The sequence below is a fragment of the Vombatus ursinus genome, unplaced genomic scaffold, assembly GCF_900497805.2.
Source record: "Vombatus ursinus unplaced genomic scaffold, bare-nosed wombat genome assembly UNPS02014820.1, whole genome shotgun sequence".
Classification (NCBI taxonomy): domain Eukaryota; kingdom Metazoa; phylum Chordata; class Mammalia; order Diprotodontia; family Vombatidae; genus Vombatus; species Vombatus ursinus.
In genome coordinates, this window is record NW_020954598.1 from 26,353,189 (window position 1) to 26,379,051 (window position 25,863).

Sequence of the window (25,863 nt, forward strand, 5' to 3'; positions counted from 1 at the left end):
GCAAGCAAAAAGCAAAAATTGACCTTTGCAAAGATTTATCACTGATAAACTTTTTTTTTTTCAGCCTCAGTACCACTAGAGGGCTCCCTTTGATTTCTAATAAATAATTTGTTAAGGACAGTAAAATGATAAGATAGTTTGAAATTTTCAGGAGCAGAAACTTCAGATGTTTTAGGTTTTACAGAAAACTATCTTCATATACATCAAAGAAAATCCTGAAAATGGCCAGGGTAGGCAGTTGGGTGCAGCGGATAGTGTGCAGGCTTGTAGTCAGGAGACCGAAGTTCAAATCTGGCGTCTGACATTTACTAGCTCTGTGACCTCGAGCAAGTCACTTAGCCTTGTTTGCCTCATCTGTAAAATGTGCTGGAGAAAGAAATGGCAAATCTCTCCAGTCTTCTTTGGCAAGAAAATCCCAAAATGTGGTTACAAAGCGTTTGACAGAACTGAAACAAACAAGGGTGGTGGAAATCATTGAGATTATGCCATGTTATGATCCTATATGATATAATCAGGTGTGGGTTAACTAGATGTCCTTTGAGGTCCTTTCCAGTTCGTGAGATTTCATGACTGAGTTTTATCCTGTATACAAGTATTTGGCCGTGAATACAGGGGGTCACAATATGCTTCACTCTGAACTAGCATTTATTTGGTCATATTGGGCAAATTGCCAAAAACAATATATTGACAGCTAGGTGGCTCAGAGGATGAGCCCAGAATCAGGAAGATCTATGTTCAGATGTGGCCTCAGATACTTGCTAGCTATGTGATCCTGGGCAAGTCACTTAACCTCAATTTGCTCAGTTTCTGTATCTTTAAAATGGGGATGATAATACCTACCTCCCAGACTTCTGAGGTTCAAATGAGATAACAGTTGTAAAGTGCTTAGCACAGTGCCTGGAACATAGTAAGTGCTACATGATTGTTAATTGTTATTACCTGTTTACTTTCTTGGTGGTCTCATTAATACCCATGGGTTATTATTTTTATACAGATAAGTTTCAGATCTCTCTATCTAGCCCTGATCTCTCTTCTGAACTCTAGTCCCACATCAACAAACTGCCTGTTGGACATTTCCAGCTAGATATCCTGTTACTCAGTTTTGGTGCCGTTTCCCTGTGAAGTCTTTGTGTGTGTAAATTGGATTTTACCTTGTTCTTAGAGTTAAGAAGACCTGAGTTTGAAGCCTGTCTCAGATGATTACTAGCTGTGTTGTTGTTGTGGATTCAGTTGTATCTGACTCATTGTTGACCTCATGCACCAATATCATCCATGGGGTTTTCTTAGCAAAAATATAAAATTGGTTTGCCATTTCCTTGTCCATTGGATTAAGGCAAACAGAGTCTAAGTGACTTGCCAGGGTCACACAGCTTGTACTTTTCAGGGGCTGGATATGAACACAGGTCTTCCTGATTCCAGGCTCTATAGGTGTCTCAAACTCAGCATGACCAGAACAACACCTCTTTATCTCTTTCACCTCACTGCACCCCACCCCAGTCCTCTTCCAGACTCTACCGTTTCAGTTGAGGGCACTTTGGCATCCATGTGCTATCTAAGTTCACAACCTTCGTGTCATTCTTGACTCTTCTCTCCCTCAGTAGCCTCCTAAGTGACTTCTGGCCTCTTTCTTCTCTAATCCAACCTCAACACAACTAACAAAGTGATGCTCTTAAAGCGCAGGTCTGACTGTGCTGCTCCATTGCTCCCTGTTCCCTTTAGTATAAAAGGTGAACTCTTCTTTTTAGCACTTCAGGCCTTTCACATTTTGGTTGGAACCTAGCTTTCCAGGCACATTACACATGCCTTTTCTCTTCATACACTCCACATTCCAGCCAAACTGGATGCTTTCTTGTTCTTCCTCACACACAGTATTCCATCTCATCTTTGTGCCTTTGCAAAGGCTGTCTTCCAACCACCCCCGAGCCCCCCCCCCACCTTGAATGTCCTTCTTTCTCTTTAGGCAGCTTAGTGTCTCAGGGATAGAGTGGATAGGCCTGGTGTCAGGAAGACCTGAATTCAAATCTGGCCTTAGACATTTACTACCTGTGTGACTTTGGGTAAATCTCTTCAACTATAAAATGGGGACCATAATAGCACCTACCTCCTAGTGTAGTTGTAAAGATTAGATGAGATATTTGTAAAGTGCTTAGCACTGTGCCTGACACGCAGTAAACGCTTAATGTACCTTTGCTGCCCTGACCTGCCCCCTCTCTTATCATCTCTAACTTCCTTCAGAGTTCTGCTCAAGCACCACCTTTAAATGAGACTTTTCTTGATTTCCTCCAACTGTTAGCTGCCCCTCCCCTCCAATTACTTTTATTTACTTTGCATATATTTTGTATCTACTTATAGGTGTCCGTAGGATTTTTGTCCCTGTGCTAGAGTATAAGCCTCTTGAGGACAAGGGAGTGTTTCATTGTGGTCTTTATATTCCCAGGACCTAGCATAGTAGTTGGTTCATAGTAGATGCTAAGAAATACTGGTTGATTGATTATTTTGTACTGTATGGAGTCCAGGGAAGAAGATTTCATGTGTTTAATGCATTTAATTCCTGAAACACCATGTAACACTCTCTGTGGGCATTTGTGCCTTGGGTCCTCTATATGGTGGCAGCTACTTCAGGTTCCAGGGGTAACCTTGTGAGTCTGTGCTAATAAAAGCTAATATTTATATAGCACTTTTAGATTTTACAAAGTGCTTTACAAATATCTCATTTGATCCTCACAATAACACTGTGAAGGACATATAATTGTTATTATCCCCATTTTACAGGTGAGAAAACTGAGGCAAACAGAAGTGACTTACTTGCCTAGTGTTACATGGCTAGTATTTTGAGGTTAAATTTGAACTCAGTTCTTTCTGACTCCAGGCCAAGTGCTTTATCCATTTCATCACTAGCTGCCTCTCTACTAATACTATAGATCACACACACCAACTGATGTGCTCATTAACAATAAGCCATTAGACACAATTAACTCTTAGCAAAGGCCTTTATTATGCTGGTATAGTAAGATCAGTAGCTACAAAACATTCTCCCTGAACATGGGGCTTACGCACCTACAAATACACATGGCATCCATGCAGAGAGTTGGCTCAGGGAGTGGTATTCTATAGTATTTAGATTACCTAAGCTTCTCCTGACTTTTTTGCTTCTTCCTGCTGGCCTGCCCTTTTGTGTATCTTATATCTGATTACCCCTCCAGTGTGAGAGTGTGCTGGGGTAGGACTTGTGATGGGGTACCTTCAGGCAGGCCAGGGATTATAACATCTGCTTCTAGGCCCAATTCTAGAAAGGTAAGAAATTGAGGAGGTAGAAGATTAAATCTAGCTCACTTTTTTCACAAAGTCCTCATTTTTGATATTTTGTCATAGCAGAAGTGGTCGAGTTCCAGTTATATTATTCCTTTTTTTGTTTTGTTTTTAATGCTTAGCCATGTTTGTGGAGAAGTTAAAACAAATGGTTAAAATGAGATTTTTGAGTTATTTGTGGATTTTAGTTATCTGTTTGAACCTTGCTTTCTCTGGTAACAGGTGTCATTGGATATGTTAAAAGTATTTTGAATTTTTTTGATAACAGCTTATTTTTCCATGTGTTTTCTTTTAGTTGGTCGTATTATGTTTCAGCTCTTCTCAGACATATGTCCAAAGACATGCAAAAATTTCCTTTGCTTATGCTCAGGTAAGTAAAGTATTAAGTATTTTCTAGGGAAAACTTACTTTGATTACAACTGTCTCTTGATTGACAAAATGGATATTTTCCAGAAAAAGTAGAGTGAAATGGATTTTGTAAGTCACCATATTTGATTCTTGTGATAATACCAGGGAACCATTACTTTGGAAATAACAAAAAGAGTTGTAAGACTGCTACCCTCTTATGTGGTAAAATCTTCTAATGCAGCTTTTAAAGTATGATTCAGAAAATAGAGTTTATTTATTGTAGTTTATTTTAAAAATTCAGTTCTACTCTGTGACTAAATTCAACTTTACAAATCTAGGATTGTTAATGAAGACTATTATTGCCCTTTATTATTGTGGGGAGATATATAAAATATGTATTATGTATACAAAAATACTAACAAATACTTCTATTGACTTATTTTTGTATAAACCACAAATTAATAGTATTAATTTATCCGTGTAAAAATCTTGAATCAATTATGTTTCTAGTGCAAGTCCCAATCACATCCTTCCTATATTATTGTAATGGAATTCAGGTTGGTTTTTCTTTCTCTGATTTCCTCCTTCCAATCTGTCCTGCATACTACTGCTGAATTAATCTTCCTAAAATAGAATTTTTTCTATTATATCATTGTCCTGTTTGGGACAGTGTAAATAATGTAAGTAAGCAATAGCTTACCACCTTAAATATAAACTCCTGCATAGCTGTCAGTGCCCTCCTTGATTTGTCCCCCCACTTTATTTCCCATTGTTCTCTAACCGGATTCCTCTGTTTCAGCCAGAAACACCCACTCACTATCCCCTGAACAGATTGTACAGGCGTCCCCGTTGCCATCTTTGTGCATGGTATAACCTGCCTTCCTCCTCAGTGATAATAATAACTCTTATTTCTCTAGCCCTTTAAAATTTATAAAGTACTTTGCTCACAACCACCATATGAGGGAGGGAAAGCAAAAATATCATGCCTTACAGATAAGGAAACTGAGGTTTAGAGATGTTAAGATGACTTGCCTCTAGTTACTCAAGCTAGGTAGTGGCATAACTAGAAATCAAATTCGTGTTCTCACCCGAAGCCTAGGACTCTGCCTATAAGAACCAGCTCATATCTTACTTCTCTATTTTAATTCACATCTAGAGTTTCTTTCTTTGAATGCCTATATTTCTTATAGTCCTTTTCATACAAGTTGAGATTTCAGATGTATTCTTTAGTTTTTTTCCTTCATACCTCTCTTTATCACTCTAAAAAAGAATGTTAGCTAATTGAGAGCTGGGGCCAGGCTTTTGCTTGGATTCCCCGCCCCTGCCAGTTGTGCTCAGTCTAGTTTTGGGAACGTAGAAAGTCCTCCTCAAAAAATTATTGATTCTTTAAAATTATGTATTTGTATATACACACGTTATATGTACACACGTGTGTTTGTGTATGTATATATTTGAGGCAGTAACCTTTTTTTTCAGGTGAGAAAGGTCTTGGGAAAACAACTGGAAAGAAGTTATGTTACAAAGGTTCTACATTCCATCGTGTGGTTAAAAACTTTATGATTCAGGGTGGGGACTTCAGTGAAGGTAAAACTGAACATTATGCTTATAACACACTCCATCTCTTTAGATTTTAGAGTATTTCATCATTTATTTGCCTAAGTTACAACTTAGACTAGTGCTCGATGTATAGTGACTCAATGCTTGTTGAATGCCTTTTCTGATTTTTACATCCTAAAATATTAAAATATTCTCCCCTCCCTTTTTTTTCATGAAATTGAATTTTAGTAATAAAATTACTTCAAAGTACTATAGACTTAAGAGTTGGGAGGGACGCCAAACTTGTGGTTCCCAACTTTTGTTGTTCCACAAACCTTTTAATTTATTATACCATTCTTAATATTTGTAAGCAATTATATACTTCTTAAGGTGCTGTAAAAGAATTTGTAGCGCAGACTCCTTGAACCAGTGTCATGAAGCTCTGAGGGGTTTGTGAACCACTAAATGGGAATCATTGTTTAGTTCAAGTCCCTCGTTTTACAAATAAATACACTACAGCCCAGAGAGGGCAAGTGACTTGCTCAGGGCCACACAGGTAGTGAGTAGCAGAGTTTGGATTCAGATTCAAGTCTTCTGACTCCAATTTTTTTTTTAACTCTTACGCTTTCTGATATTTTGATGCATTGACTACTTCTTGAAATAACTGAGCTTTTGTTGAAATAATATTTGTTGTGGCAGGATTTAGCATCTATTTGGACGTTAGGGTTAAATAGAAGAGTCTTGCCTCGTGGAGTTAAGTCCTGAGTTTTTAAAAGATTTTGGAGCAGTGTGGTTTTCATAATGTTATAGAAGTTTTTGGAAGTGCCTTCCAGCAATGTAGGAACTATAAGACTAAGTCCTTGAAAATAATTGCGTATATTAAATTTAGCATTTATAATTTTCAAGATTGTTTAATATAATCCATATTTTACAGGTAATGGAAAAGGAGGAGAATCAATTTATGGTGGCTATTTTAAAGGTAAGGCCTAATATTTTATGGTTTTTGTTTCAATTCTGGGATAAAGAAAATTTGAATCCTAGACTTTTAATGAAAAGTTTAATAGTTCATCTTTTGCATGAAACTAACTTTGCATGAAAATACTTTTATCTGCATGAATTTTGGGGTAAACTTACTGTAATATTTAACTTTTAATTGACAAGATTAATTAAGGCTAACTTTATTGGTTAAACATGACTTTCAGCATGGAGGTTAGGCAACTTTATTCATGAAAACTCCTATCTTCCTGCCTAAAACTGTCAACATATTCTTTTGTTTATAGAGAATGTGGTCTTTTGCAAAATGAAAAGGTAAGAGAACGAAGCTCAGTAACACAAATTCAAACTCTGTTCCTTTGCACCCTTCCTAATAAATTTATGGACAGCCTGGGGCAGTTGATGGCTGGATTTCTAGATTGCTTGAAGGTGTGGAGAATTCTGTATATGATTTCATACCTACATTTGTTTGGATTTCTTTTCACGGTTGTCAATTACTTGTCAGAAAAAAAAAATCTAGAGATTCTTTTCAATATAAGCAGCAAATTTGTTTTAAAATGTGGTATTCCCTTCCTTTCCAAAGGTTTGTATGTTTTATTTTGTGTTACTAAAAAGATGTGATTCTATCTATATAGTGTTAGCATAAAACTTCTAAAAAGTGACTTTACATTTTGCCTCTTTCCAAAAATGCCCCAGAAAAGAGATTTGCAAGGATTAATAGTGGGGGTCTAGTTTCAGGTCTCAAAACTGAGAGCTACAGTGTTATAATAGCCTTGTATATTTCTTTTGAAAAATTGGATTATTACTCTTTTCAGAAGCCTGTTCATAAGGTAATTATTTTTAAAGTACTCTATGTTTCTGTTGAATGAATTTTTATGACCAGGTGTTTGTTTTGAAGAAGGATGATTATATGAATGTTTTAAGGAGGCATGAAGAAAAGTGCAGAATAGTTGTCTTTTGTTAGAACATCTGTATAAGTGCTTCTTGCCAGATTCTTTCTCAGTGCACTTTAAGATTGCCGTAGCTGATTTATTAATATGGTTCTGTTTGGCTGTGACAGTCTGAAGTTGTAATGCCATAGACTCTTAAAGTAGCCTTAGATTTCATTTCATTGCTTTCCATGGCAAATGCTTGTGTCTTTTAAAGTTAATCTTATTTTCATTTTAAATCTATCTTTTCACTTTTGTTACCCTGGTTTTGTTGACAGCTTTTGTAGTCTTATTAAGTAGAGAGAACCCTTATCTTTATTCATAATTTAGATGTGTCCCTGACACTTAATTTATTTTATCTTTCATGATATTAATTTGAATTCATTTATGTAATGCAATTCATATTTAGGAGTTCAATAAATAAATGTGCAAATATGTATATTTTTCAACTGCAACTATTTCAACTATTTTTCTACTCCTTAAGTATATTAAGCCAAGGGTATTTGGAATTGTTGGGGAAAATAGAACTTTGCAATAGAATAGCTTCATAGCTTTTATTTATTGACTTTCCATAATAGTTGATAGGTATATCTTGTGAGCAGTTTCTGTTTAAAAAAAAAAAAAGACTTCTAAGGCTGTTTCTTTGAAATGTTAAAAAACATAGGGTTTTTTTCCCCTCATGGCTTTAATAAGTAAATTTTGGGGGCCTATCGTTTGTTGTTTGAACTTTTGCTATTTCATTAGACCTAATTTTCTTTTTTAAAGTATTCAGTCGAGTATCTATACTGACCAGAAGAAGAATTTCATCCTTAACTTTCCATATATTACTATAAAAATTACATTTTGAAGTTGACTTATAACTAGAGACTGACTAACCTGTTCTTTCTTCAAACAGATGAAAACTTTGTTCTCAAACATGACAGAGCGTTCCTTTTGTCAATGGCAAATCGAGGGAAACATACCAATGGTTCCCAGTTTTTCATGTGAGTAGGCATATTTCAGAGTTGAGCTTTTCTAAAACAGAGAAGCGCTGTTCATGAGAAAGATGGTATTGCTAAACCAATTTTGTTAGAATTTTATCAGTTTAGTTTTTATGAAATCATTTACCTGCCTACCCATTTTGAACGTTACAGTAATTGTAATATCTAGCTGGAATGGTCTCAGCATTCAGCATTTGTCCTGGATTTGAAGAATGGAGCTTATAGAGATGTAACTTGAAGCTTGTTATTTCTTCAAAGCATTTTAAGTCATTTTACAAAAGAAATTGGCTTTGACTTTTAGGTACTCTAATGTCTAAGTAAATTGCGGGGCTCAGTTTACAGCCACCAAATTAAAATACACATAAACACATACCAGTTTATTTATTGCCCAGTGTTTTGAAATTGCTCATGGAAGAGGACCAAATGTGCCACGAGGCAAAGCATGCAGTAAGTTTGAGAAAATTGTTGTGTATTTTTGTTTTGAAATGTGATTTTTGTTTTTTTTTATTGAAGCTCTTTGAGTCAGTCTCAGAGGTGCCATTATTTTCTGTTTCTTGAATAAATATAACTGATTGCTTAAAAAGCACTTCAAAAGTATTCATACTCAAATGTGTTACATTTGCTTAATTATTTGAATTGGTCCAGTACAGCTGCTGTTTCCTTTTTAATGATTGCCCCAGTCTATAACTATACACTCACATTATAGTATTCAGGAAACTTCAAATCTTTAGACCAAAAACCAAACCTAATAAAAGCTTTTACACACAAAAAAGAACTAACTCATCTCTTTCTTAATTGAAGTTCCTGCTGGATTCTGTAGCCTTCATTTTAGTTGTTTGGTTGTCTACAACATTTTCTATTTTATTTTTGTTCAAAAAAAGTATCCAAACTTATTTTGGTCATTGTTATTTAGAGTGAATGTAAAAGAGAATTGCATAACATAAGGTTTGGTGCGTTTTATTGGCAGTAAACTTCACTGTTGGGGCATACATGGACTGGAAAAGTGTATTCCCAATGACTTAGTCTAAAAAGTTTTCTTTGCCATCTTTTTTGAGTGGATGAGAATGAATCGCGCTTCCCTGTCATAAAGGATTAAATTGTTCATTAAAAATCTTACATTTTACTTTTGCCTGAAAAAAAGATTTCCCACATGATCTTAAAAAAAAAGTTCAGATAAGAGACATTTTTAGGTCTATGCCTAAGTAATGTTGTAAAAAATGGAAAGCAAATAAAACACAAAATGGAAGTCATTTCAGCTTTGTGCTAGTAGTTTGGAAATTAGTTTAGAAAGGTACACTAAAAACATTGACTTGTGCATTATATATTTTGGGAATACATCAAATGGTTTCTTTTGACTCTTCTTGAAGCCCAAAGTAAGTTAATCAAAACAAATTTAGATGAAAAACTAGTCTGGTTGTTTGGAATCATTTTAATGTAATAACTTTACTTTTGATTGAGGTCAAGATTTCCATTTTTAATCTTATCTGAACTCTGAACATGAAAAACTAATGATTTATCAGTCAAGAAGCTACCATCTGAGGGCTCTAAAGTTTCTTTTAGGTTTCCTTTTTTCACATATTAGTAAATTTTAAACTTTGATTTAAAAATGGCAGTCACTTAGCTTCATATTTAGGTTGTTTTTAAAAACTCAAATTTTTTGAATTTATTAATTCCAACATAAAACAATCTAGTAAGAGATTACCCCTTTTAAAAAGTCATACTTTTAAAATTATAATATACCTGATGTTTATGTCCTTTGAAGAATGGTTAGGTAGAAAAATAACTGTCTGAAATGAAGACTGTTTTATTTTTTCATCTATCTTAAGTTCCTTTGGAATGTTGTTGGGTATGAACCACAAACAAAAGTCAGCTATTTATGTGTATAAATCTACAAATTCAGAAGGACATATTCACATCCAACATCCATAAGGTTATAAGCCTCATCTCTCAACAAATTAGGATTAAGAAGAAATTTTAAAGTTCAAATACAGCCTGAGAGAGAGATATAGAGTGTGTGTGTGTGTGTGTGTGTGTGTGTGTGTGTGTGCGCGCGTGTGTGTGTGTGTGTGTGTGTGTGTGTGTACACACACGTATGGAGAGAGATGTCTATATTCACATACTTGGTAGATAAATTCAAGGTATGTGTTTGTGGACACTAAAGTGTGTATGTATGTATGGTTATATATTGAATAGTTAACCACAGGTGGCACTAAAATTGTCTAAATAAAAAGTTTAAAAGATTGAGATAAAAAAGTAACTACTCTATTTGGGGTTTATTATTTTTGTTCTGAAAAGATACCTAGAGTAAAGGGAGTCATAAAAGTCATTGAGCCAAATCACATAGCAATTTTCCCCACCATATCCTTAACTGGTTTATCTGTCTGCTACTTTCGTATAAACTGAAACCAGTCTCTTTGGTTGCAAAGATACAATAAAAGCAATGTTCACAATTCCTAAAGTAAAATATTTTCCCTTAACTCTGAAAAATGTTCTACTAGTAAAAAAATCTGAATGGGTAGATAGAAATGGAGAATAGTACCATAAAGGGGGAGTGTAAATTGAACATTTCTAATCTGCGGTTAGTCTGTTGAACCCCAAATCCATTGAAAAGTTGGGAGTTGTCAGTTTTTAAAAAAGAATAATGTACTATTTTTAGGAATCATAGACATGGTGTAGTTAATAAACTTGGAGTAATGGAGATTTCCAGAGACCTTTTAGAACCACTCTGGTACTCCCATGTGGCATGTTATTGTTTCATGGACTTCCTTAAACACCTTCACTTCATCCTACTCTACCTTATTCTTTCTTAGTGATAACTTTTTTTTTTTCCAGAGATTGTAGAAGTTGAGAGGAAAAAAAGATGCTAACTACTTTCCAACGAAATCTAGTAAGATGAAATTGAATTGGGACAAAAGAAAAGTCTGACAAACAGGTTTAGAATGAGGAATCTTGGCTAACCAGAACTTCTTCTGAAAAATGATTTAGGTGTTTTAGTGTCAACAAGGCAACAGGCATTTATTTAGATGTTTACTATCTACCAGACACTGGTAAAGTAAATACAAGTGGAAAGTCCCTGGGCTCAAAGACATTCTGGGGGAAGACAACATATAAGGAAGCTTGATAGTGTGGGGTGGAGTAGATATGCAGGTACCTATCAGAGAGGCATGACAGCAAAAGTCCAGAAGAGTTAGGAATGAAGACATGGTTGACCTGAGTGTCCTCCTTAAAAATGGGTATTCTGGGAGAGACTAGCCAGTCAGAGGGAGAAGCTCCAGGGGTGGAGGGTATTTAAAGTATGTGGAATCCAAGGCTACAGTGAGTTTGCAGAGTGAAGAGGTTTCTGGGGTGTTGTAGAGAAAGTCTGGGAGAGTCAGGAGTGCAGCTTGGATAGGAAAGTGTCCTTTAGACTCGGTATTGGTCAGCAATGTGATAATGCCAGGCAGAAAAGGTCATGTAATCTTAGGCCACAGTTTGAGAGCCATAGTGCCAAGGCTGGGGAGGTGTAACAGTCTCACTGGGTTCTGCCTTGGTCAAACCACATTTGGGGTGTTGTATATGTATGTTCAGTTTGGGTACTACATCTTAGGATGTTGAGGTGATAAAATAGAAAGTGTCCAGGAGAAGACCACCAGGATGGATCAGGGCTTTGAGATCATGCTCATGTTAGGATTTGTGGAAGGCCCTGGGGACCTCAGGAGACGTGGATAACTGTGTTCAAAGGTTTGAAGACCTGTCATGAGAAAGAGTGATTAACTTTGCTTTGCTTAACTCCAGAGACAAAATTAGAAGCTGTGGGTAGATGTTTCAGAGGGGCAAATTCCAGTTGGGCATGAGGAAAAACTAACAGCCAAAAAATGAATTGGGACCCTAGGAGTTGTAGGTTCCCCTTAGTAGAAAGAGGTCTTTAAAAAGACTTGAACAGCTCTTGTTAGCTGTGTTAAAAGGGAGAAGGAGGTGATTCTTGGTTGCTTACAGGTTGGACTTAGATGACTGTAACCTCAGAGGGCCAACCCTGAGATTCTATGATCTGTTTTGTAAGGTTTCCAGTAGGATCTTAAGATGCTCTTGCAAAGCACTGTCTTATGTGTGTTAGCCCATTTTACATTGGGGTCCCCCTCAGGGAGTTTGAAAGTGTGGAAAGTATGAATATGGCATTATAGACAGATGCCTGTCACTATGTAAGATGTTCTTTGAGTGGAAGCTGAAGATTTCCAGGTAGATTCTTAGGTTTTGTTTGCTTTTGTTATTTTCTTCCCTATTTTCCCAATACATGCTAAATATTAGTTAGAAATTCATGGAAGATTACTCCCCCTGAAATTGGGTTCCTTAAAATAACTGTAGTTATTTAGTCCTGTTAGTTTGTGAAAATTTTGTTGCTGAGAAAACTCCAGCAAGGAACTAATAAAATACTATTCCCTGAGGAAATATGAATTCTTAACAAAGCATTATAAAGAGACTTAATATAAATAGTATTACTAATGTATTAATATTAATGCTCAGAATCCTAAATGAAAACTTGGAAAATTGCTAGATTTCAAGGCATGTGCTGGAGTTCACTGACTTGGGATTGTTAAGTTGGGTATGTTGACTCTCTTCAGTTTGCCCATTTTTGAGGGAAAGATCCAAATGATACCACAATATAGGAATCATAGAATCTTAGAATGTTTGTGCTAGAATTGACCTTGGAGGTAATCTAGTCAGATCCCTTCATTTTATAGAGGAAGACATTTAAGGAACTAAAAATAACTGGAGAAAAAACAAGTCATTTATGGGAAATTTACACTGGAAAATAATGATAGGCAAGAGTCCAAATGTTCCATATGCAAAAAACTAGACTTTTATTGTCCATTCACCGAGCCAGTGGATTTATTTTAATTAAATACGAGGACTTTATGGGACTGCAGGAAAATAAAAGGGATGCTAAGGGGAAAACTACTTATGTAATCATGTCTTTAGTTATTAGTATTCATACTTTTTCAGGACCCTTCATTTTAGCTCCCAGATTTTCATTATCTTTTTACAAAATGGTCTGTTCATCAATAGCTCAGAGAACAAGGTCTTTATGATGGGCTCTTAAAAGAAAGATAATGGTATTATGTGAATAACTTTGTACAAGTTAATTGATTCAGTATGTTTTCTAAGTTTTTCATCTCATGGGAGTCTGTGCAGTCTAGGGCAAAAACCAGGAGAAGTTCTTTCTCTCTCTCTCTCTCTCTCTCTCCCTCTCTCTCTCCCTCTCTCTCTCTCTCTCTCTCTCTCTCTCTCTCTCTCTCTCTCTCTCTCCCCCCAAGTGTGCAGGGCAGTTTTTAACATTTGTTAAATTTAAAAATTCAGTGTTTGTGATTTACATAGGCTCTTATAATACCTGTAATTTGCAGTATTGCAGAGGGACTTTGGACGTTATATAAATGAAGATTATTAGTAATTGCTTCCTCAAATACCTCATAAAAGTTGTTAGAGTAGTACTTACTTGTATTGCAAATTTCTTCCTGAGACCTTAGTATGTTGCAGCTTTTTTTTTTTTTAACCTTAACTATAGGAACTTTTTTACTCAGGTATTTAAGATTTTTTTTTTAAAGTTTATTATAGGACATTAATGTAAGATATTTTATTTTAATCTTAAGAAAAAAATTTGACGTTTGTCTTTTTAAAAAAATTCATAAGTAACATGATTGTGAAAAATAATTTAAAACCACTAAAATAAAGGTTCAAGAACACGTTCTAGATAATTTTAAAATTGAGTTTTGCTTGCTCATTTTCCCTGGCTGAGTATTGTTAGGTAGTTTGTGGGTTTAGGTGAGCAAATAGAGAGTATGCGGCACCTCTGTTTTGTTGTAGCTCTTTACCAGTCTCTAGTGATACTTCTAATATCAAAACACTTGAGAACTGAATAAAAGTACTGTTTCCTGCAATTTCTGAATTTGTGTAAAGAGAAGACTAAAGTTTTTAAATAGAGCATAAAATTCTAGTGTTTATTCCTTATAATACCTTTTAATGTCACTTCTTAAAGTTGGCGTTTATGTCCATAAACAAAAGTTATGACCCATTTGCCTGTTTAGTTATAATCCCAGTTGACCACAGACTTAATGTTGCTTAATGTTTCTGTGGCCTCATCTTAGCAAGTGTTTTTTTTTTCATTGGCTTATTGGAAGAACTTTGGTCCTAATGTTGGAATTTGGTGTGCATTATTTTAAAACTCGAAGCAAGTTAGAGAAGGCTCTTATATATTTGGGGCAAAAAAATTCAAAAAACAACAACAAAAACCCAACAACCATTTTTTGTACCCGGTAATATTAGATGATTCTTAGAGTGTCTGTAAGTGACCTTTTGCCATAAGCATTATTGTTTTAAAACTTTGGGATCTCTGGAATTAGTTTATGGTAACTTTAGGGGATATAGAATAATGGAGAATCTAGCACTTTTAAAGGTAAGTTTAGACTGGCTTTTAAATTATTTCCTTAATTGTGTTACTGTATTATCTTTTGAGAAACCTAGAATCACAAAATCTTGAATTCTTGGCAAGTATAGATTTTTCATTGTTTAGCAGACTTTTGCAGTTTCCGTATAAAAACATGTCCATTTATTTTGAGAGTTCTAATGTGCTTTGTTGGCAGGAACTAATTTATGTATAAATGCCTTTGTAAGTAAATTCGAAACAGTTTATTAAATGGTTCAAGATCAATGTGTGCCAAGTCCCCTGCCAGAGTTTTTCCACTGTTATAATTTTTGAAGTCATTTTTTCAAAATAAGACAGCTTGTTTGTTCACAAGAACATGCAGAAATAGCTCTGTTTAGCTTTTCAGTACTATTAAATTGGTCAGCTGGCTGGTGCGTAAGTGTAGCTTGTTTCTCCACTGGCCAAAAGAAGTGCTTTATGTTATATAGTTTCCAAGGGGTTTGAAAATTATTTCCACCTTTATTGGACCACTTAACTTTCATACTGATAGGAGCCAGAAATAGATAGAACAAGAAAATTAAATTGAGGTGGCAAGAGTTCCCCCTACTCTGGAATGTCTCTCATCTGTCTTCACTCTTTTAATCCAGTGGAGAGGATGGCTTTGAGCTCCAGATGGGCTTTGATTGGTTTGTTTCCAGGATTAAACAACTGCACAGTCCTGCCTGTTTGTGGTGACATTCATTCTTTCGTTGATTCCTGGTCATGGGCCAGTGTGATGTGGGACTTCAAAATTGCTGAGCTTTATAAGCATTGAACACTGCTCATTCACCAGATGAAGTGCATTAGCAAAAATTCCTTTTCAATCTGAATTTTCCTTTGAACAATCTAACCCAAATTTTCCATTGAAATTTTGGCTTTAGACTACTAGCATGGTAGTAAACTGCTCTCTGACTTTTGGATTTTATTAATTTTTTTAGCTTTGTATTGACAATATCGTACCCTTATTTTAAAGAAAGATACCAATTGTCTCAGCCAATTTCTGGGATTTGGGAAAAGAAGTGTTTACAGAGTTTCATAAATAGGGTTTGTTGATACTGTTATCTTTGCAGTATTAACACTCTGAGCATACTCCCACTGCAATTAGTGCTTCAGAAAAATTTAATATAGCTTTTACAGATAGCTTGTGTATGAAAGAAAATTTAGAGCCCTCCATTTTAAAAGCTTTCTTGCTTTGCATAAACTTGAAAATAATTAATTTCAAATTTGTATTGATATTAAAACATAGATTCAGTCTTGTCTTAAAATGTATTACAATTTATTTCTTGCCATTTTTGTGTAAAATTTACAGAAACAGTGTTACACCGTGCGCTCCAAAGGTAATGTCTCATTACTCTAAGGCTCTCTCCTTTCTTTCTCTGTCTTTGCCTTTATCTTTTTGATCATATTGTTATGTGCATTGAATCCTGTGTTAGTATGTTGAGTCCTTTTAATAGTAATAAAAAAAAATCCTCTTGATCAGAAAATGAACTTTGGTCACAGTACATTTCAGACAATCACTAGCTGGTTAATCTGGTAAAAAGAAAAGTTGAATTTCAGTGGCTTGTTTCCACTAAGCTCCTATGAATGAAAAAGATATGACTGTACTGAGTTTATTAAATCGCTTTAGTGCAGAAATATCTTTTACGTTAAACCAGTAAGCCATGTCTGATGAACTTGAGAAATGGGAAATAATGTGTATGGAGGTGTTTTGATCTTTGGTAAATGCTTTTTATAATTATTTCTCTGTATACGTGTGTGTTTACGTAGAAGAGATGAGTTCCTTAATCAGTTTTGACTTCTTAAATTGTTAATTTTTTAAGCCGTGATTTTGAAACATGATTGTAATTCGTTGGATAAAAGTTCTTTGCCCATTTTAGCTTTGAACAGATCACCTGATTTTTTTGTTTTAGCCGATTTGGCTTGTCTCCTTAGCCATTCGTCCAGATTTTGTGCTGAAGCCCAAAGAGGAAATGCAGAAAATGTTGACTGGGCATTAAAAATCTGTTTCACGTTAGTTTTCTTGACTGTTGCTAGTTAGACTGTGCATGTAAATTTGAATACATTTCACTAATTCTTGTTGAATAATTTAACCCCTTTTAATACAGATTTGCATTTTCATGTTCTGAAGTGCAAATGCAATTGAAATTTATCTTCTTTGTTTAAGCTTTGGAAGGACAGCTAAAGGAAATTCTTTGAAAGAAATAATTGCTTTTGCTTTCAAAATAATGTTTTCCTCACCATGATAATAGCTCACATTTCTTTAGCACTTTAAGGTTTATCCTGTGAAGTAAGTAGATAGTATACAACTAGTTGGTGCAGGTATCTCATTTGCTTTCACCTTCTGTCTCAGTTGAATTAGAGTTAAAACGTGATTGTGTCACAGCCATTCCATATTCAATTTGGGGCATAAGAATTTGACTGCTAGAGTATTGGTGTGAGTCAGAAAGCTGTATTTCAGCATTTCCCCGTGAACCTACATTTGCCGTTATGTTTTAGGGTTGAGTGATACTTAGAAGTTTAACTTATTTTAGAATACTCTCTAATTATTTGTCCAATAGGAGATGGTTTATCAAAATTGTGGTAGGAGAGTTGGAGGAGACAGCTATATCTTAGCCACATCATCATGAGAGTTCCCCGTGATAATAGTTTCTGTATCTATTGTCCTTTACCCTTACATAGTGGTCCCTAACATTCACGTAGTGTTTTTAGATTCTCTTGAGTGTTCTAACATCTATCTATGATATAACAATAGTTTTCCCTAGAAATTTATTTTTCCCATTTTGAGTACATTTTGGTGACTTGTAATAATAGAAACATTTTTATGCTCAAAAGTGCTTATTGTCCAAAGTAGTATCTTAATGCTAGTTGATGATCTTAGCATTTTATTGTGAATTACTAGTTCTCTGCGTCTCTGCTTGCCTGTATTTTAAATTTATTTTTTAACCACATTGGCTTGAGTTTCTAGTTCCCAGAGTTCCAAGCATAATTTAAGACTTGCGGTTTTGGAATGCAAAAACAGGTTCTTGATCTTTTTTTTTTTTTTTTAAGTTTTAAGAATTTTTCCTTAGCTATCATTTTAATTTTATTTGACCAAATAGCATCTTCTGGGTGGCTGAATTTATTTGACTATAAGCATGATCGTAGTGATTATTTTTTTTAATGGGGGGAGTGGTCTAGTGGAGAAGACAGCATTTAGAATAAATCACTTTTGTTGCTGCTATTGAAGTCATGGGTTTTTCTTTCTTTGATTTATGAGCCTTAGAATTTCTCTAAAAGGGAGTAAGAAAATTCACTTGGGATAAGCTAAAAAGATTACAGCTTTTGTGCAGCGTGGAATTTATTCCTTTCTCCCAAATAACTGTTTCTTGTCAGAAACTGAAAGGCTCATGAGATGTAATTCTGTGTCTTTCTCCAGTTGTTTGGCTGAGTCTTGTTTCAGCATCATTTATATAATGTGTACAACAGGGTAAATAGTTTATGTTTAAATTGTCATGATCATAATGACGTATTTGCATAGCATGAGCCTGAAACACTGTTGCTCCAGCAGAAGCAGGGACTATTACATTTTTTCCCCCATGGTCCAGAATAGTGTGTTGTAATGGGCCATGTGCTGTCTAGGTGTGACTTGTTAACTCCCTGACAGCTTCCCCCACAGTATTTTCACAAGATACTGAACTCTGCAGAGAATTTCACCTTTTCTGCCAATAACATGAGTATCAAACAAAGAAGAGAGCTGAACAGTTCTTTGAAAAGTGCTGTCAAAATCTCCCTGAAACTGACTTAGTATGGATGGATTCACTGATGATTTTTTTTTTAAACTACAGACTTGATATGGAAAAATAGTCTACATAGTGAAGAAATTACTTAAATTTGTTGGAGAAATGTTGGTAGTACTTTTAACTCTTTGTAGGGCAAGTGCTAAACTGCTTTATTCTTTTTAATTATCCTCATTGTCTTAAGTAGTTTTTCACATGTATTTGTGGACTTGAGTCTAAATGAGATGTGTATTATACATATATTTTTTCCTAAAAAACATTTCTTTGGTAATTTTATTGTATAAGCCAGTATAATGTTAAATTTCAAGTTTTGAATTCATCAGTAAAATGGATGCTGTAACAATTTTAAGGGGTTTTTTTTTTTTGACAATTGAATAATTGATTTTTTTTTTTTTACTTTTCTCTTTACCTTCACCTCTTTTATTTTCTATACCATTCGCTTTAAATCATTCCACACTCTTCATCTGAATGCCTGGGTTTTGCCATCTTCTCCATGTTGATGTTTACTTAAACAGAACCACAAAGCCCGCACCACACCTAGATGGGTAAGAGTTGTCCGTTTTCATTGGCAATATATAATGTTAGAGTAGGTGAATAAGATCCTTTGAATCCTGAGCTTATTAAAATAGCAATGGAACTGGTCCCAGTTTGTACATGGAGTTGATGGTCTTCTTCTTTGGTCTCCAGAGACTCATAGAATGTTCAAACTGGAAGGGTCATGTAGTCAGTGCAGTTTCGGGGGGTGGGGTGGGGATGGGGGGGAGGAGGGAGGCAATTGAGGTTAAGTGACTTACCCACAATCACACAGCCAATAGATGTCTGGAGTCAGATTTGAACTCAGTTCCTCTTGACTTCAGGAGTGATACTTTCTCCACTGTGCCGTCTAGCTGTCCCAGTACATTGATTTGTAAAGATGGGAAAACTGTGGCCCAGAGAGTTTTAAGTGACTTGACCAAGGTCACTCAGCTGCTAGTAAATTGCAGAGCTGGGACTTGAACTTGAGTCTCTTGACTCTTTGTTCAGGGCTTTTTCTACCACTGCATATTGGTCACATTGGCCCTCTTCATTGGTTACATCAGGGAATGTTGTGCTTTGCAAAATTCAAAGCCCTTCACAATTATTATGACATTTGACTTTGATTATGAACATATCTCCAAAATACTAATTTAGAAGATTAGTATAGATTCTAAATTTAGATTCTGTTTGCCAGTTGAATGAGATACTAGATTCTCATTTTAATTTTACATCTATGTTTTTTGCAAGACTTTTAAAGTTATTATCATTATTACCTAGCTAATGCTTTTTTGAACTTTGTATTATTATAGCGTACATGTTGTCTTTGGATTGGTTATTTCTGGTTTTGAAGTGATTGAACAAATTGAAAATCTGAAAACTGATGCAGCAAGCCGACCATATGCAGATGTACGAGTTATTGACTGTGGGGTACTTGTTACAAAATCAGCAAAAGATGGTAAGAGATTTTCTGCCATCTTTCAACCCCTCTCTAGTCCCCTAAAATAAGTTGCTGAAATAAATATTAATGTTTTCCAATTATCTTGGGGTGTGTGTGTGTGTGTGTGTGTAATGGTAGAATAAAGAACAATGAACTATTGCAATGAAAAAGCTGGGGTTTTGGGGGGCATTTGTTTTGGTTTTGCTAAGCTTTAAATTCTTAACAGCCAGAACAATTTAGTGAATCATGTTTTTTAGTGGTCAGAAAAATTGAATCAAAGTTGACTTTAAGATGAGATTATATCCAGGATGTTCTAAAAGTTTTAGTGTACTTTTAAGCCATCAGATCTTAAAAGTGTAATAAGTCTTTTGGAACACCTGTATTTACTTGGTTGGTGAATTAATTTAGTGTCCTTTTGATATGAAGGAACGTCATCCCAAATCTGTAAGTAAAAAATGCACTTTTCACCTAAATAATGCCAAGAACAAGTTCCAGAGTCCTTGGGGCCTTAGTGTTTTGATATTAGTGAGGGTTCTGTGAGGAGTTATTTCTGCTAGCGTAAGTTTTCCTCTGAAATATTAAATGTGAAATTATGTACCAAAATTTGGACAGTAATTTTTCAGTATGGCAGTCCTCTAATATTTTGTGCCTGTATTTTCTAATTTCTCAGTCCCTTCCTTTCTCTCTCTTTCCCACTCTCTCTTCCTCTATTTCCCCACATATATGTAATATATGTATATATACACATACACACCCCTCATGCCACAATTATAGGGGACTGTGAACATAATTTCGAGCTCCAAAGTTTGGGAAACACCAAGGTAGGAAAATGTTAGTCTTTGATCAAGTGAATGCCAGGCACCTTGTCTGGACCGTGTTGTCTCATTAAGGTGGTAATTCTACTTTGGAGTGATAGTTTTTTTTTCCCTCTTTTTCCTAAGCAAACTGGGGGTCATGTTTTAACATGTGAATTGTATGTATGAATATGTATGGATTCACTTTTAATACAAAGGCTTAGATTTGGTTTGGGCACTGCATGCACTCTGAATGAACACTTGCATTTGGGAGGTGACGGGGGCAGGTTGGGTAAAGCATGATAAGCCCTCCACTTTCACTACTTCTAGTTTTCATCCTTTTATTCCCTTTTTTATATTCAAGAACTAAAAATATCTAAAAGCCAGCTAATAGACAAATGTGCCCTTATCCATACTGCTTTATTCCTAAATCTATATTTGAGGATTGGAAAAACAGGACAAAGGAGTAAATAGCTTTGTATTTTAGTTTGCTCAGGTGTGTAAGATCTGCTTATTGTTGTGTCTAGTTTTAGATGTTTCCCTCTAATTATACAGTTTTGCAATCACATTTTTTCATCAGTCAGGCATTATAACTGTACATTTTGTTAATGTCTCTTAAAAGCTGTGGAGAAAAAACGGAGGTTATCAACTCATTCAGAAGACTCAGATTCTTCCTCCAATTCATCCTCCTCTTCAGAATCATCTTCTGACAGTGAAGCTGAAAATGAGAGAAGTAGAAGAAGAAAACACAAGAGGAGACTCAAAGTAAAACGTTCTAAAAAGAGACGAAAAGAGGAGAATAATAAGCAAGAAGAACAGAGGATTAAACAGTCATCAAACCAGAGAGGGTAGGTGATAACGCAACATAGACTTGTGGAGAAAAGTGATGGGCAGGGACATAAAAGCCAGGTATCTGAAAGTATTACACAGATGAGTGTAGTTCAGAAAGTTTGAGTCAATTCACACACTGAAAAATTGTGGCATTTTTGTTGTCATTAAACTATCTGGAAAATCATCACAGGCACATTTTCTATCAAGATGCATGGGTTTGACAATAGAAAATGTCTCACAACCCCTGGGGGGAGAATACATTTTGTGTGTGTATGTGTGTGTAGAGCAAGAGCGAGCACTTTTTATTTCCATGTACGTGATTTTTTTTACCTGGGTTGGCTTGATTTTTTTTTTTAGACAAGGAAAAATATATTAAATTTGGCCCTTGGAGGATAAATGACTTGGTTATCTTTTGTGAAAGAGTTTTTCTGAAATTTTGTGATTTGTGGTTACCTATATAATTATACAGTTGACCTTTTTTAAGTTTGCCATCATTTTAACATTTGACACTTTTCCTGTGACTTTTTCTATATTTCTTATGAAATATAATTTTATGCATTTTAATTGGAGACGGTTTCATTTGCTTTATTTAAGTCACTCTGAGAGGAGTGATATAAGTGAAAAAAGAGTGGATTTAAATACCAAAAGGGAAAAGCCAGTAGTTCGTCCAGAAGAGATCCCTCCAGTACCTGAAAATCGATTCTTATTAAGAAGAGATATGCCAATTGTCACTGTGGAACCTGAGCCGTAAGTAGAGTTGTTTTTAATCTTGTGTTTTTCTGGTGTGGGGATCCCTTCAGCTCATGTTTAGTGTGTTCTACTCCTCCCTGGAGGGTGAGAGTTTAAATCTTTAAGAAGAAGCTATAGGTTCTTAATAGTTCAAACAGAGAGTTAGAGTAGGGTGTGTATCTTACTCCCTCACAATCATTTTATGTCTCTAGGAATGTTCCATAACCACTTGTTCGAAAAGAATCATCTCAGAAGGGGCAAGGAAGATTGATGACTAAAAAGCTTTAATCATATTTGATTTATGGATCAAATTTAGTAATTGCAAATAACTTAGAATTTTAATAGTGTAAAATTGATAGGAATCATGACTTGAAAAGCAATTGGTGCCACAGATTCCTTTCAACTTGCCAGTCAGTGACAGTTTTCCTCTGTTGTAAAAACAAAATGTTTACAGCATTCTGTTATTGATGTTGCATTGGCTAATTCAGTTCTCTTAGGAGCCTATTTGTCTTCACTTAGACATTTATATTTCTTTTTTTTGTTTTATTTATTTATTTATTTATTTTGATTCATCAACAATCACCTCCATAAACTTTTGAGTTTTAAATTTTTCTCTCCTTCCCTCTCCTTGTCCCTCCCCAAGATGGCATGCAATCTGATATAGGCTTTGCATATACATTCCTGTTAAACATATATTCACATTAGTGATGTTGTAAAGAAGAATTAGAACCAATGGGAGGAACCATGAGAAAGAAGAAACAAAACAACAACAAAAAAAAGAACAAATTGTATGCTTCGATCTGCATTTCAGACTCCACTTTCTCTGGATGCGAACAGCATTTTCATCATGAGTCTTTTAGAGATGTCTTAGGTCTTTGCATTGCTGAGAAGAGCCAAGTCTATTAAAGTTAGTCATCGCTCAGTGTTGCTGTGTACAGCATTCTCCTGGTTCTGCTCACTTCACTCAGCATCAGTCCGTGCATGTCTTTCCAAGTTTTTCCAAAGTCCGTTTGCTCGTCATTTCTTATAGCACAATAGTAGACACTGATATTTCTTAAGGCATTCTTTTCTACCTGTGCAATGTTTGTTGCATCTGTCCCTTCCTTTTGGATTCCATGGCAACCATCATCGTTCAGGACCTCATCTTTTTTCTCCTGGACTCTTATAAGAGAATTATTAGACTATTAGACTAGCCTCTTAATTAGTCTTCCTGTTTCTTGTTTATCTCTTTTATATTCACTTATCTCCTTCCTACAGCCACCTGTGTAATCTTTTTATTTCACTACTTTAATTATGTTCCCCTTCTCAGAAACCTATAGTAATTTCCTGTTGCTTTATCAAAGAAAGCATAAACCCTGATCCTGCATCAGAGCCTTCCACAGTGTGGCACTGATCAATTTTTTTCAGCCTTATCCTTCATAAAAGATTTATTAAGTACTTTATCATATGCATAGAACTGGAGATACAAGTACTGGAAGTGAGAGGCCTCTGCTGCATTTAAGTTGCTTACATCATACATCAAACAGGAATCGGTAAAAGGGACTTTTGGGCTAGGCAGGGATAGGGTTTGTGAGCAGAGTCATAGGGCAGTGTCACTTATCATGCCTTTTTCTGTAGTAATGATAATAACTGATTTCATTCTTGTTCCCTGAATAAAGGGTGGGAAATGAGGTTTGGGCTGGATTGGTAGACTTTTGACAGAAGGGCAGACAGCAAGATAGCCATGCTAGCTAGATCCTGGTGGGATAAAGCATGATCTGGAGTGACCTAGATCAAGAAGACTGAGTTGAGTGAAGGCTCAACTCCCCTCTAATCTAAGATATCTCTGACCCAGAGGAAATCCCAGAGTGTGGTGGGTTAACTTCTCTCTCTGTGTATGTGGAGGTGTGGGTGGTGGGTAGGGGTAGTCAGGGTGGTGCGCATTTAGGGTTAGGGAGTCTATAGAGAACCAACTCCAGAAGGTTGCTATGACTGGCTGGGATAAAGCATGCTCTAGGACTGTCTAGATAGAGAGGGCTTGAGGTGAGGATCGCTTTCCCCTTAATTCAGGGTAGTTCATGTTACCTCTCATCATACACTCTGTATTCCAGCCAAACTACACAGACTACTTGCTCTCTCCCATTCTTGTCTTGCCTTCTCCCACTACACCTGTCCCCAGTCACAGGTGAAAGTAATGTTTTCTTCATCAGATTTCTCATGACATGCTGCCTAGACCTTTTCCTTTGTAGTTTTCTGACCTTCATTTATATCGTAGTTATTTGTGTCCAAGTTTCTCTGCCCTTCTTCCCTTGCCAGTTAGATTATAACGTCCATAAGGAAGGAAACAAGCATCTGTTAAGTACCTACTATGTGCCGGGCCTTCTGCTTCAGACTATTTGTGTCTTATCCATAATGATACTCTTCTGCCTAGCACGTACTAGGGCATGGTTTGTACTTAATAAATGCTCATTTAATTAAATTGAATTGGGGTTGGAATAACTTGAATCTCAGTTAATGATCATAGAGCAAACCTGAATGAGAATGTTCACTGTCACAAAGACAGTGAGAGATTAGAATTAGGTCCATTAATTTAAATTTGTTTGTAAAATAAGGCAACAGATTGTAGACACTGCAAATACAGTTTGACAGGAGGGAAAAATAGCAGTTGACAGGAAGAAATAGGATAGAAGGACTAGAAAAGACATAACTATTAAGTAGCTGCTCTAATTTAGGGCACCTCAGCATAGAGGTAGATAATTCACATTTAGATAAGCAAAACAACTACTTTTATCCCGATTTTTCGATGAAGAAACTGAGGTGTAAAGGATAATAGATGTAGAGATATAGGGGACTTTAACTGATCTAGTTTAATTTTACAGATGAGGAAATGAGGCTCAGAGAAATTAAGTGACTTGTCTGATGTCACAAAGATAGTAGCAGAGCTGGCATTTGAACCTGAGTCTTTTGACTCCAAATCCAGTGCTTTATATCGTACCTTGCTGCTTCCACCAGCAGCTCTCAGAGAGGTGAAGGGATCTTGCCCAGGTAAATGGCAAAGCCACGATTTTAACCAAGGTCCTTCAGATTCTAAGCAAAGTCCAAAGGTCTTTCTAATGTAGCAAGATGCCTATTTCATTATTCTTTAGTTTTAGTTTTTTTCTTTCTTTTTTTAATTTATTTTTTTGCCCCTCCCCCCACTCCAAGATGGCATGCATTCTGAATACCCCTTCCCCTAGTCTGCCTTCCCTTCTATCTCTCTCCCCCTTCTCTTATCTTCTTCCCTTTCAATTTTCCTGTAGGGCAGGATGGATTTCTCTACCCCATTTCCTGTATTTCTTATTTCCCAGTTGCATGTGAAAACATTTTTTTAAACATGTGTTTTTAAAACTTTAGGTTCCAAATTTTCTCCCTTCCTCCCTCCCCACCCACCCTAATTGATAAGGCAAGCAACTAAATATAGGTTATATATGTGCGGTTATGCAAAACACTTCCATAGTAGGCATGCTTTGAAAAACTATTTCCCTTAATCCTATCCTCCCCCCATTTATTCTATTCTTTCTTTTGACCCTGACCCTCCTCAGAAGTACTTGCTTCTGATTATCCCCTTTCCCAATCTGCCCTCCTCTCTATCATCCCCCTACTCTCTTGTCCCCTTCTCCCCCCTATTTTCCTGTAGGTAAGACAGACTTCCATATCCAGTTGAGTGTGTATGTTATTCCCTCCTTAAGTCAAATTCTTTGAGAATAAGATTCACTCATTCTCTCTCACCT

The 25,863-nt window shown here is 35.8% G+C and overlaps 1 protein-coding gene across 6 annotated transcripts in view; it reads left to right on the plus strand.

Moving 5' to 3' along the window:
• NKTR (natural killer cell triggering receptor) overlaps window positions 1-25,863 on the plus strand; it is a 60,927-nt gene that overhangs the window by 13,016 nt on the left and 22,048 nt on the right. For 4 of the 6 annotated variants that reach the window (XM_027836927.1, XM_027836928.1, XM_027836923.1 and 1 more), the window contains exons 3-10: window positions 3,605-3,679; window positions 5,134-5,241; window positions 6,128-6,172; window positions 8,011-8,098; window positions 18,823-18,852; window positions 19,633-19,778; window positions 21,177-21,402; window positions 21,980-22,132. In XM_027836927.1, coding sequence (XP_027692728.1) covers window positions 3,605-3,679; window positions 5,134-5,241; window positions 6,128-6,172; window positions 8,011-8,098; window positions 18,823-18,852; window positions 19,633-19,778; window positions 21,177-21,402; window positions 21,980-22,132 — 871 coding nt within the window. Of the gene's footprint in view, window positions 1-3,604; window positions 3,680-5,133; window positions 5,242-6,127; window positions 6,173-6,473; window positions 6,502-8,010; window positions 8,099-18,822; window positions 18,853-19,632; window positions 19,779-21,176; window positions 21,403-21,979; window positions 22,133-25,863 lie in introns of those variants that run through there. The other 2 variants (XM_027836925.1, XM_027836926.1) reach the window with 2 other exon arrangements.